The 12,912-nt window shown below is 46.2% G+C and overlaps 1 protein-coding gene across 1 annotated transcript in view; it reads right to left on the bottom strand.

Annotated features, from left to right (window-relative positions):
- The window catches only part of SCPEP1 (serine carboxypeptidase 1), a 31,796-nt gene that overhangs the window by 10,879 nt on the left and 8,005 nt on the right, over nucleotides 1–12,912 (bottom strand). Inside the window, exons 4-6 of the mRNA XM_032872000.1 lie at nucleotides 8,618–8,773; nucleotides 8,228–8,302; nucleotides 3,622–3,694 (exon numbers count right to left, since the gene is read on the bottom strand). Of these exons, the coding sequence (XP_032727891.1) occupies nucleotides 3,622–3,694; nucleotides 8,228–8,302; nucleotides 8,618–8,773 (304 nt within the window). The remainder of the gene's footprint in view (nucleotides 1–3,621; nucleotides 3,695–8,227; nucleotides 8,303–8,617; nucleotides 8,774–12,912) is intronic.

Genomic DNA, 12,912 nt, shown 5'->3' on the forward strand with positions numbered 1-12,912 from the left:
AATGCCTGCCCTCAGATAGAATAGTTGGGCTTGGTCTGACAGATTTGCAACTCCCATAACTCTACGTAAGGCTAGTACCACTGAGATGTGCCAACAAAGTATCAAGGACGACAACTTGCACACTGGATATGTCACTCCTTTGCTTAAAAGACTTCAATAGTTCCCTAAGGCCAAGCATGTCAAAGTATGTTTCAAGGACCTTCAATACTGCAGGAGTTTAGCCTACGTATCAGAGAAGAAAAAACAATTCTTCAGTTAAATATCTCTGAGGCTATGCAAAACAGAGCATTTTTCCCCCCTGCAGGACTTCTCAGAGCCTTTCACAGGCCTGTGAAACCTTGAGGAGGTGGAGCCAGTACTGAGCCCTGGCAACTTACCTGACCACGAAGCCCTTTGCTCACTGGTCTGGTATTCTTCAGGGTACACCCTGAGACATGCAGACGTACCAGGGGACCTCACTATCCTTCATCTCTCCAACTTAACTGTCAAGTTTGTGCCTTAGTTTCTTGAAATACAGAATTGTCTGCAACTTTCCATTGTGCCCATTCCCTGCTGGATCTAGACCAGGGAGGGACAAAACTTTTCTATAAAGGAACAAACAGTAAACATTTTTTGCTTTCAAGGCCAGGCGGCCTCTGTTGCAACTACTTGACTCTGTTGCGGCAACCTCCAAACAGCCACACACAACATGTAAATGAATGGGCGTAACTGTGTCCCAGTAAAAAGCTCCTCTACCAAAGGAGGGTGGCAGGACAGACTCAACTTGTACGCTGTAGTCCGCCAACCTCTGATGTGCAACAGAAGTTTCTGAGATGATGGAAATATTCTCTATCTATGTGGTCCAGGAGAACTCTACAGTCATGTGTGGCTACTGGGTGCTTGAAATGTGGACAGTGTAATTGAAAGATTAAAATTTTTATTGTATGTTAATTAATTTAAATTTAGCTACATATGGATACGGCTACCATCTTGAACTGTGTAGATCCTCTTGAAGACATGGAGCATGTCTTTGCATCCTTCCTAGCACCTAGCAAAATGGCTACTACCTAACAAATAATAATTGTTCATATAAATTAACAGTATTTCTCTCTCAAAAAAGAAGTACTTCTGGGATGGTAGGGTGAGTGGATCTGAAAGGAGGGATTCAGATCTGGGCAGAAGACTTCTTTTTTCTTTCTTTCTTTCTTTTTTTTTTAATTGAGAGAGAGTGCACAAGTGCAAACAGGAAGTGGGGGGTGGGGGGAGGGAGGGGCAGAGGGAGAGAGAGAAAGAGAAAACACGGGGCTTGATCTCATGACCCCGAGATCATGATCTGGAGCCGAAATCAAGAGTCAGATGCTTAATCCAATGAGCCACCCAGGTGCTCCTGGGGAGGAAGATTTCTAAGGGGAAGTTCGTCACAGTAAGGTGAAAAAAGGTAGATTTTGGACAGGATGAATGGCAATTGTTTTTTGTTGTTGTTGTTTTGGTTTTTTAAACTTCTTTTTTTGCTTTTCATTTATTTGAGAGAGAGAGAGAGAGAGAGAGATCACCAGTAGGAAGAGAGGCAGGCAGAGAGAGAGAAGCAGGCTCCCCCTGAGCAGAGAGCCCGATGGAGGGCTCGATCCCAGGACTCTGGGATCATGACCTGAGCTAAAGGCAGAGGCCTAACCCACTGAGCCACCCAGGGGCCCGATGAACAGCTCTTGTAAAGCCTTGTGTCTTGTGTGGTAGGTGCAGCGTACTGGGTGAGTGCATAGAGTCTGGAGCCTGCTGCCTGGACATGAATGCTGACTTTAGCTGTGTGACTTTAGGAAAATTGTTCAACCTCTCTGAGCCTCAGTTTCATCATCTCCAAAACTGTGATAATAATAGCATCCATCCCATGGAGCTGTCGTAAGCGTTAAATGAAGTTAATGCATGCCAAGTGTTGAGTGCTGTTAGGAAAATGTGATGAGACCCCAGAAGGCAGCATAAGGCTCATGGCTATGATTTTGAGTGAGACAGGGGGCCTCACGCCTCTGATCAAGGCTTCTGAAGCTTTATGTCCTAGGAGGTCTACCCAGGAAGGAAAAACAAAGAGGAGCTCTTCTCCTAATGCTAACTCCAGAGCTCTCACTTATGCCATTTCAGCCCCGGATGACGCCAAGAATAAGGGCAAGAGACACCATTCTCAGCACCATCGGGATATCCTGAATCCATTAGAGGCATGGCTCTATAACAAACTGAATCCCCACCTTTAAGGAGAAAAATATTGCTTTTTACAAATTACTATTTTTTTTTAAGATTTTATTTATTTATTTGACAGACAAAGATCACAGTAGGCAGAGAGGCAGGCAGAGAGAGAGGAAGGGAAGCAGGATCCCTGCTGAGCAGAGAGCCCGATGCAGGGCTCGATCCCAGGACCCTGAGATCATGACCCGAGCCGAAGGCAGAGGCTTTAACCCACTGAGCCACCCAGGTGCCCCTACAAATTACTATTTTTAAAAACCGAGGCATCATCACACATCAGAAATCATACATGCCAATTCAGACATTCTGATGAATACACACACCCACGTAATGACCACCCCAATGAAGACAGAGAGCACACACAGTAGAAAGTTCCTTGGTATCCCCTTCCAGCTCATTCCCCTCCCTCCTCCAGAGGTAACTTCTCTTCTAATTTCCTACTTTGTAGTTTGGTCTCGCCTGTGAAAAGTCACCTTCCGTTGGGTTCGAGTGGTTCTCAACCAGGAACATCAGGAGGAGCGTGTGGGTGTCACACTGGGGCGGGCATACTGACATCTGAGGGGTACAGATGCTGCTAATACCCCACAATGGATAGGACAAGTCCCACGACAAAGAATTATGTGGCTTCAAATGTCAACAGCCCTGAGATTAGAGTTAACCCCACCACCGTGACAACTTCCGACATGGGAAGCCACACCCCAGATGTCTGCATCACAAACCACTTTTATCTGTAGTCCCAAAGAGGACACTCTGGTCCTGAAACAATGAACCTGAGCGGCAGGACCTGATGGTAACATCTCACCATCACTGTGAGCAACAGATGGGAATTCCACCCCATATGCTCATACAGACTGGGGTTTGAATCCTGATGGGGCCACTCATGCTGTTGTGTCAGAGGGCAAATTCCATCACCTCTCTAGTCTTTAAAATGTTTTCAACTGTAGGGGCACCAGGGTGGCTCAGTCAGTTAGGCATCAAAATCTTGATTTTGGCTCAGGTCATGATCTCAAGGTTTATAAGATCGAGCCCTGCCTTGGGCTTGTGCTGGGCAAGGAGCCTGCATAAGATTCTCACTCACTCTCTCTAGATCTCCCACTGCACCCCCTTCTCTTATTTAAAAAAAAAAAAAAAAAAGAAAAAAAAAAGTCTTCAACTGTAAAATGTGATTCTTTTAGTGTAAGAATCAAATAAGAGGATTAATCTGGCCAGCAGCAATCTATGGTAGGAGCTCTATAAATGAGTTCTCATCCCCAAATTTCTTGGACACTCCTGGGGCAAACACTTTCTGCTTTGAAATCTCTAAGGATCCAGAAAATTCTGTTTCCCTGTTTTTTGATCTGGACCACATAGCCCCAAGTCCCAGGGAAGGATGGAGAAAAGGAGTAAAGCATCGAAGGATTCTGGACTTACCAACAGGGGAGATCCACGAGTCACCCAAAGCGACACCGGCAAAGTTGCACTGGATGGTCCCTTGCTGAATGGCCTGAAAGAAGAGCCCAGAAACATTCTTGCCAAGGAAACCCAGAGACCTCTGTCCCTTCTTCAGCAGGAGGGAGCCAAGCCTTTATGCACCACCTTTCCCGAGCACAGAAAACTTCTGCCCATCCTCTCTAAGACTCCCTGGGTATCCAAAGACCTAAGAGACCCAGTGGAGAACCAGAGTAACTCTTTCCTGCTGCCATTTGCAAAATGAGGAAGAACCGCTCGAGTTTCTCTCTAGTGTTTTCACGAGAGTGTTGGCAGGATGTGCGTGGGGTCTGGTGTGGCCCTAGCTTCTTTCCAAGGGTCACTGGCACTCCTTCCCCTGAGGTCTGGGATCCTTCACAAGGTGCTGGGGTGGGGAGGACCTGGGTACAGGTCACTGTCCACGTGGCAGTTGCTGAAGGGGTGGCGGTCCTCCCCAGGAGGTCCTTGAGGGAGGGAGGGATGCCTCAGAATTATACTATCATTTGTATAAAAATGAGAAAAGAAGATCGAGTGGACCCGTGAACACAGGTAGGAACAGCACAAGTCCACTTACACACAGAGTTTTTCCAACAAAGACAATACAGTAATGTAAATGTATTTCTCTTATGTTCTTCTTAATAGCATTTTCTTTTCTAGCTTACTTCACTGTAAGAATACAGTATATAATATACGTAACATACTTTATGTACTCAGCAAGGCTTCTGGTCAACAGGAAGCTATTAGTAGTTAAGTTCTGGGAGAGTCAAGTTATATTTGGACTTTCCACAGTCCTACTTATATGAGAAAATGAATCACTGTGACACACCTGAAACTAATGTGACATTGCGTGTCAACTGTACTCAAACAAACAAAAAAATGTGTTTAAAAAAGATGTATGTGGGGCACCTGACCTATTAAAATATATGCTATCCAAAACTTTTTTTTAAGTATTTTATTTATTTATTTGACAGAGAGAGAGAGAGAGATCACAAGTAGGCAGAGAGGCAGGCAGAGAGAGGGGGAAGCAGTCTCCCCGCTGAGCAGAGAGCTGATGTGGGGCTCGATCCCAGGACCCTGAGATCATGACCTGAGTTGAAGGCAGAAGCTTAACTCACTGAGCCACCCAGGTGCCCCTCTTTTTTTTTTTTTTTAATTTTATTTATTTCACAGAGAGAGAGACACAGCAGGGGGACAGGGAGAGGGAGAGGGAGAAGCAGGCTTCCCGCTGAGCAAGGAGCCTGATGCGGGGCTCGACCCCAGGACCCTGAGACCATGACCAGGCTGGCGCTTAATGACTGAGCCACGCAGGTGCCCCTGCTACCCAGAACTTTTACCTTGAATATATTAGACCTTTGTATCTAACTTACAGTTTCATAGGAAATACAATAGAGAGAGAAATAAGCTAAATAAAAAAACACAATGAAGATGTTACCAGACAAATCCAGAAAAGGAGACAAGCCATGGTCTGGTTTCTTCACCAAATCAGAGTCATAATAAAAGGGCTGCACTAGATGAAAACAGAATTTAGGGACACCGCAGCCAGATGTAATTCCTGCATCTGGTTTGAACAATGGCTTAGACTAACTGGCTATCAAGGACACGCTACAATCATTAATATTTGAGATGAATATCTGAGATGAAAAAGTACTGAAATGGGAAGGTGAGGACTAGCGACTGAAGAAAGAAGGCTGTAGACATTATGCCTAAGATGATCTCATATTGGTTTAAAAAGCGTTTTATTACAGTGCAGAAGCAGATGTAAAGGCCATCCACTAAGGTGCTAGGGGGGGCTCTCCACCGGGTGGGAAGGTGACGTTTTAAGCTTTAATTGGTGCTTGCTGTATTTTTTTTTTTTTAATTTGACAGACAGAGATCACAAGTAGGCAGAGAAACAGGCAGAGAGAGAGGAGGAAGCAGGCTCCCCGCTGAGCAGAGAGCCCGATGCGGGGCTCAATCCCAGGACCCCGGGATCACGACCCGAGCCGAAGGCAGAGGCTTTAACCCACTGAGCCACCCAGGTGCCCTGCTTGCTGTATTTTCTAATTTTCTGTTATGCACATATACTATTTCTTATGAAGGTTCATTTTTTTAACAAAACTAATAAATCTTAAAAAAGTAAAGGTCATACGAGCTCACAGGAAACAAATTGGAATACTGCAGGGGACAGGAGAAAATGTGGTGAAACTTTCCCCTCTGTCCCACATGCGACCCCCTGCTCACCGGTCAGCCACAGTTCACATGGCACATACCTTAAACCCTTCCTTTGCTCTCACAAGCTTATACACACATGTACATAAAGAGGCATCCATTCTTTATGATGGCTGCAAAGAGTTCCACGGAAAGATACACTTCTTTTACTTAACTAATCCTCTAAGGACAACCACTGACCTTATTTTCAGTTGACGGGAACTGTAAACAATAGTGAATTAAACATCCTCTGACTTGGGGCGCCTGGGTGGCTCTGTCAGTTAATGTCTGACTCTTGGTTTTGGCCCAGGTTGTGATCTCAAGGTTTTAGGATCGACCCCCACACTAGGCTCCACACACAGTGCAGAGTCTGCTTAAAACATTCTCCTTCTCCCTCTGCTCCCCCACCACCCCACACTCTCACTGACTCTCTCTCTCGCTCGCTCAAATAAATAAATAAATAAATGTATGTTAAAAAAAAAAAAATCCTCTGACACACACATGTAAGAATTCCCAAGGACAGGTTCCTGGCACTGAAACTATTGGATCCAAGGGCATACAGATTTTAAAAGCTGACAGAGACTACCAAATTGCCCTTTTATTTATTTTTTTAAAAGACTGTATTTATTTATTTGACAGAGAGAGAGACAGACAGAGAGCACAGGCAGGCAGAGTAGCAGGCAGAGAGAGAGAGTGAGAAGCAGGCTCCCCGCTGAGCAGGGAGCCCGACGCGGGACTTGATTCCAGGATCCTGGCATCATGACCTTAGCCAAAGGCAGTCACTTAACCAACTGAGCCACCCAGGAACGCCCCCCCCCCCCCAAATTGTCCTTTTAAAATGTCAATTTTCATTTCCACCAAAAGTGCAGAAGAGCACTTATTTCCCTGACTTCTTACCAAAACTGGGTGTCACCAATATTTAAATACTTATAAGCCTTATAGATTTGGCTACTAACAAAAGTTGAGCACTTGTCCTATGTTCATGGCTGTTTGCATTTTTTCTATAAATGGCTTGTTTATATTTGCCCATTTGCTACTAGGATATTGTCCTTGTTTATGTTTATCAATATGAATACTTTTTCTATCATATATTTGTACACATATACATCTTTTGAAATTATCTATGGAACTCTGAAGTTTAAATGTGCATGGGGTCTAAATATGTCAACCTCATTCTTTTTGGCTTTTGGGTGTTCCATCCTATGACAGAGAGTGTCAGGGGCTCAGTCAGTTGTGTCCAACTCTTGATTTAGGCTCAGGTCAGGATCTTGGGGTTGTAAGATGGAGCCCCATGTTGAGTTCTGCGCTGGGCATGGAGTCTGCTTGAGATTCTCTCTCTCCCTCTCTCTGTCCTCCCTCCTTCTCTGGCTCATGTTCTCTCTCTCTAAATAATAAAAAATAATAATAATCATTTAAAAATGAAAAGAAAATTAAAACAATGAAGGAAAGCCTCAGGTTCTCTTACAGTTTGGGTTTTATGCTTAGATTTTTTTTTTTAATGTTTAAATTTTTTTTTTTAAGATTTTATTTATTTATTTGACAGAGAGAGATCACAAGTAGGCAGAGAGGTAGGCAGAGAAAGAGGAAGGGAAGCAGGCTCCCCGCTGAGCAGAGAGCCCGACACGGGACTCGATCCCAGGACCCTGAGATCATGACCCGAGCCGAAGGCAGCGGCCTAACCCACTGAGCCACCCAGGTGCCCCTTATGTTTAAATTTTTAATCTTGAACCAAAATTTTATGAGAGAAAGAATTCCACATGATGGTTTTTCAAAGGGGGAGCCGTTCGTTTCCATACCATTCACTGAGTATCCTATCTGCTGCCCAATGATTTAAAATGCCATCTTATCATCGCATATGATCATGTCATATGATCCTATGCATGACACATATATGTTACTTACATACACGTATATACACATCATATCCTGCTACATTTAATCTGTTAGTCTGCTGCTGTGCTAGTACCACATTGGTTTACTTACTGCAGCTTTCTTTTTTTAATTAATTAATTAATTACTTTATTTGATAGAGAGAGACACAGCAAGAGAGGGAACACAAGCAGGGAAGTGGGAGAGGGAGAAGCAGGCTTCCCACTGAGCAAGGAGTCCAATGCAGGGCTCAATCCCAGGACCCTGGGATCATGACCTGAGCTGAAGGGAGATGCTTCACAACTTAGCCACCCATGCGCCTCATGGTGTAGCTTTCTTTATGGCCTGTTCCACATCTGCTAGGGCAACCTTCACTGTTCTCTTTGAAACCTTTTGTGGTTATTACAGACTTTATACAAGGTCCTACTCAAAGTATATTCAATATCAGGTGATAGAGAAAGGAACACAATCAGTTTTTGTCTGAAACCAAAACAACAGTCCTCTCCCCCGTTACCTTATAAAGTTCTAGACCAATGCCGGCTGCCATTTTTCCTCCATAGGACTCTGAGAAAATGTAGAATGGAATCGTCTAGCAAGAAAAGGGATTTACAAAGAATTAAACATGCTGAATGCCTTTTTTTCCCCCCCACATGAATTAATTTCACATTTCTACTGCATGTAATGGCCAGACAAATCTCTTTTCTTGGTCTTTTCCCCCATATCAAGCTCAAAACCACTTTTAGAGATGACAGAAACAGAAGGCCACAACCTGCTCTTGGGTGTAGAAAGGTTTTCTCTGATAACAGCTGGACATTGAACTCCTGGGGAAATGGAAGTTAATTCAGGTGGCTACAGCAGTGTGACTGCTACCCCCTTTGCTTAGAGTCCCCGAGTCACTGTTCACCTGAAATTCCTTGTGGCAATCGAAGAAAGTCTTCAGGAGAACCATCATGTCTGACGCCACGGTGGTGAGGTCTTTGGCATACGCGTCACTCCTGTTCACGTAACTGAACCCAGTGCCCACTGGGTTATCCACAAATAGGAGACTGGCCGACTGGAGCTACATGTCACACAGGAAAGTCAAGTGGTATAATCAGTTAGTCACCAACTGTCTTTCCACCCTCTTTTTAAAATTTATTTTTAACTTAATTTTTTATTTCCACCATCTTCTATGCACTTGAACCCAGGCATATGAAAATATCAGTGAGTTTACGATCCTACTGCTAAAAGGGATTTCAAAAAATAATAAGGGACAGGACAGGCACCTGGCTGGCTTAGTCGGTAGAGCTTGCAACTCCTGACCTCAGGGTTGTGAGTTCAAGCCCCACACTGGGCCTGGAGCCTACCTTAAGATAATAAATCAGAAGGGCCAGGAACGTAGACTACTAAGGCAAAGAAAGGCAAAGGAAAGAAGAGGTATGTCCATATACATAGGGACCAAAGCATCCTAGCTGTCACTTTCACACAACACAGTGTCCTAAATGTAATCTGTGAGCTCAGGTAGGACCACACAGTGTCAGCAGGAGCCACGGCTCAAAGCAGAGAGAGTACATCCCAAGTCTGAACATCACCCATCAGTTTTTTTCAAGATGAATCCAATTTCCACACCAGTCTGGCCTCCAGAACACCACGAGCACAGAATTTATCCTAATACCTTTTCCAAAGAGGCTCAGGGCTACAGACTCTTCTGTCTGGAAGGATCATCCCTGGTGACACAGTCCAGCCATGTCCTTTACCGATCAGGGAATTAAAGTCGAGAAAAGACCAAGGACTTGTCCAAGGAAGGTCACAAAGCTGGACAAATAATAGCAGCACCAGCACGCAGGCCTGGCCTCCTCACTTCTCATTCAGACTCTGCCGAGTCGTACTACGCTCTGAGTTCCGGGAAACTTGTGAACAAGCCAGTGTGGCACTCAGCTACTACACACGGGAGTGGTATTTCAGTCAGAAGCAAGTTCAGGAATGTTCCAGGCCAAGGGAACAGCATGTGCAAAGACCCTGAGGAGGACTAGCAGGGAGACAGACCAAGAGAATCCAAGAACTCCGAGGGAACCTTGAGGAAGAGGCGGTTCCACACTGAGTCTTGAATGACAGACATGAGTATAGGAAGGCAGGAGAGAGTGAGGGACCAAAGGAATGAGGTCCCCGCCAAGGATCTGGCCAGGCAGAGGCCTGAAGGGAGGGTGTACAAAGACAGATGTTGGGACATGGGGCAGGAGATAGGCAGGGACCAGCTTATGCCCAGGAATCTGGCTCTGATCTTCTGGGAACTGGAAGATATTAAACTAAGGAACTAATTGCATCAGAGAGGTGCTCTGAAAGCAGCCACTAGAGAGGATGGGAAAGGGAGAGATGAAGAATGTTAACACACGTGGGGGTCTAACATAGAGTTACCAGATGACCCAGCCACTCCACTTCGAGGTAGATCCCCCCCCAAAACCCAAAACAGGAACTCCTATGAATGTTTGTGCCCCAGGGTCCCCTGCACTCATCATCAGAGCCAAAGGATGGAAACAACCCAGCTGTCCATCAACAGATGGAGAGACAGACAGAATGTGGTCCACCCATACAACGGAACATTATTCAGCCGTACAAAAGGGGCTCTAGTGGCACATACGACATGGATGTACCTTGTAAATATCACGAGACGTGAAAGAAGCCACACACCGAAGGCCACATACTGTATGACTCCATAGTTACAAGACAGCTTACCCAGCCAAGTCGACAGAGACGAAGGTTGATGAGTGGCGGCCTAAGGAGAGACTAGTGCTTAAAAGCTAAGGGGTATGTGGTTTTCTGGGATGGGAGGGTAGTGAAAATGTTCTGAAATTAACCGTGGTAACGGTTGTAAAACTGAATATACTGAAAGCCACTGAATCATACACTTTCAATGGGTGAGTCGTATGGTGTGTGAATTTTATTTCAATAAGGCTATATTTTAAGAATTCGTTTTTAGGGGTGCCTCGGTGGCTCAGTCGGTAAGGCATCTGCCTTCGGCTCAGGTCATGATCCCAGGGTCCTGGGATTGAGCCCTGTGTCAGACTCTGTGCTCAGTGGGGAGCCTGCTTCTCCCTCTGCCCCTGCTCGTGCTCTCTCTCTCTCTCAAATAAATATAATCTTTTAAAAAAATAATTCATTTTTAGGTAAAACTGATTGGACAAGCAGGGTGAGGGGCAGGGGAAGACAAGGATAGCTCTCTGGTTTGGTTCAGGCATGTGACGGGATGGTGGGACCATTCGCCACAGCAAGGAACAATGGAGTTGGCTGGTTTAGTGGGTGGGCAATCCGGTGTACTAATGACTATAGTTTGGGGTATGTTGAATAGGGAATTATGAGAGACATTCACGTGGAGACATCCCAGAAGCAAATGGAGAAAAGTTCTGGGGCAAAAGTTTCTGAGCTAGAGTTAAGGACTTAGGAGTCATCATCTTCTATGTGTGATTAAAGCAGTCTGAGAGGACAGGGCTGCCTAGAGAACACACAGAAGAGAAAGTTACCAAGGACAGAGTATGGGACACAGAGTACGAGGCAAAAAAGTCCATGAAAAGAATCCTATGCAGGATCTGCCAGACTTGCGACTGGGAAGCCAGCAGGGCCCTGGGGACAGGTGCTCCAGCAGAGTTACGGGGAGAGAGTGAAGACGGGGAGAGAGTGAAGTGGGTTAGGACAGGGCTGCCCAACCTCGTCACGGAGACAGAGGAGATTTGCGTACACCCTCCTAGGGCTACTATACATTACGTTCCCTAGCACCCACTCTCCCCTGCCCCCAGCCCCAGTCCCCAGCCCAGAAAGCAGGTGAAGGCATAAATAGGAGGTGAAGACTAGAATAGTGAACAGAGGCACACCTCATTTTACTGCACTTTCTATAAATTGAAGGTTTGCGTGTAGTCCCACCTTGAGCAAGTCCACCAGCAACATTTTCCCAAAAGCACCTGCTCACTTCAAGTCCCTGGGCCACATTTCGGTAATTCTTGCAACGTTTCAAACTGTTTCATTATTACTGTACTTCTTACGGTGCTCTGTAACCAGTGATTACCACCCACGGAAAGCTCAGATGATGGCTAGCACTTTTTAGCAACAGGGCCCTTCTTCACTAAGGTATGTACATTGTTTTTTCACACATCACTTCAGTGCCCATGGAACAGACCACAGTATAGTGTAAGCATAACTTGTATATGCCCCGGGAAGTAAAAAAATTCATCTGATCAGCTTTACCGTGGGGGTCCGGAACGGAACCCGCAGTATCTCCAAGGTATGCCTATATAAAGAATTCTTTAAGAAAGGGAGGGAGCTGGAGGGATTGGTGTGGTAGGCTGGGGAAAACCCGTGCATGTCCATATCCCAGGGAGAAGAGAGTCTAGAGACAGCACAAGGACAGAGAAAGGTTGTAAATGAGTGGAATCTTGGAGGAAGTGACCGCGGCAGAGAGGAGGCTCACATGTTGTTCTGGGATGGGGAGGAGGCTAGAAAGGGGTAGAGAGGTCAAACCTTACTAGCAAGGATCGGGGCAGCTGGTTGCAGGGGATGGCTCTGTTCTCCTGGGCAGGCAGGGAGGGGAGTGGAGTTGCAGCACACAGCGGAGGCGGCCCCCTAAGGCCTGGCGAAGCCCACAGCCAGGCGACAGCCCCACTCTGCCAACACTGCCATGTTGCCCACCAGGGCTGGGCACTTGGGAGTAGGAGCCAAGCAGGGAGACAGTGGGACGGACCCACGCTTGGGTGTGGCAGGGCTATTCCGGGAGAAGGATGAAGGAGCCAGGGGTTGAACAGAGAGGGATTATGGCAAAAAGTGAGACTAAGAGTGAAAGAGGGAGGGAGACAGAACTGGAGATACACCAGAAAGGCTGAGGACAAGGGGTCTGAGGTCTTGATGGAGTCAAGAAGCAAGGCAGGTGAGGGGAGAGAGGAAAGGATTGGGGTTTGTGGCTGGAGGCAGGGACCCTACAGTTGGACTACAGAGATGGCCAAGATGTAGGAAGTGAGGAGGTCCAAGCTGTCAGCTAGAATAGGCTTCTTCTGCCAAGTGCAGAGAAAGGCCAGGGATGTGGGAAGGCGAGAGAGGAAGCCTGTGGTAAGTAGGCAAGGCCCCAGGACACACGGGGAAAGGGACTGGACAGAATGGCTAGACTTGTGATCCCACCCAGAATGGGTCAGGCCGGGTGGGGCTGAGCCCTGGGGAGGCCAAAGGGCACTTGCAGTT

This window comes from Lontra canadensis, unplaced genomic scaffold (genome assembly GCF_010015895.1).
Source record: "Lontra canadensis isolate GAN:19392208 unplaced genomic scaffold, GSC_riverotter_1.0 scaffold43, whole genome shotgun sequence".
NCBI lineage: Eukaryota > Metazoa > Chordata > Mammalia > Carnivora > Mustelidae > Lontra > Lontra canadensis.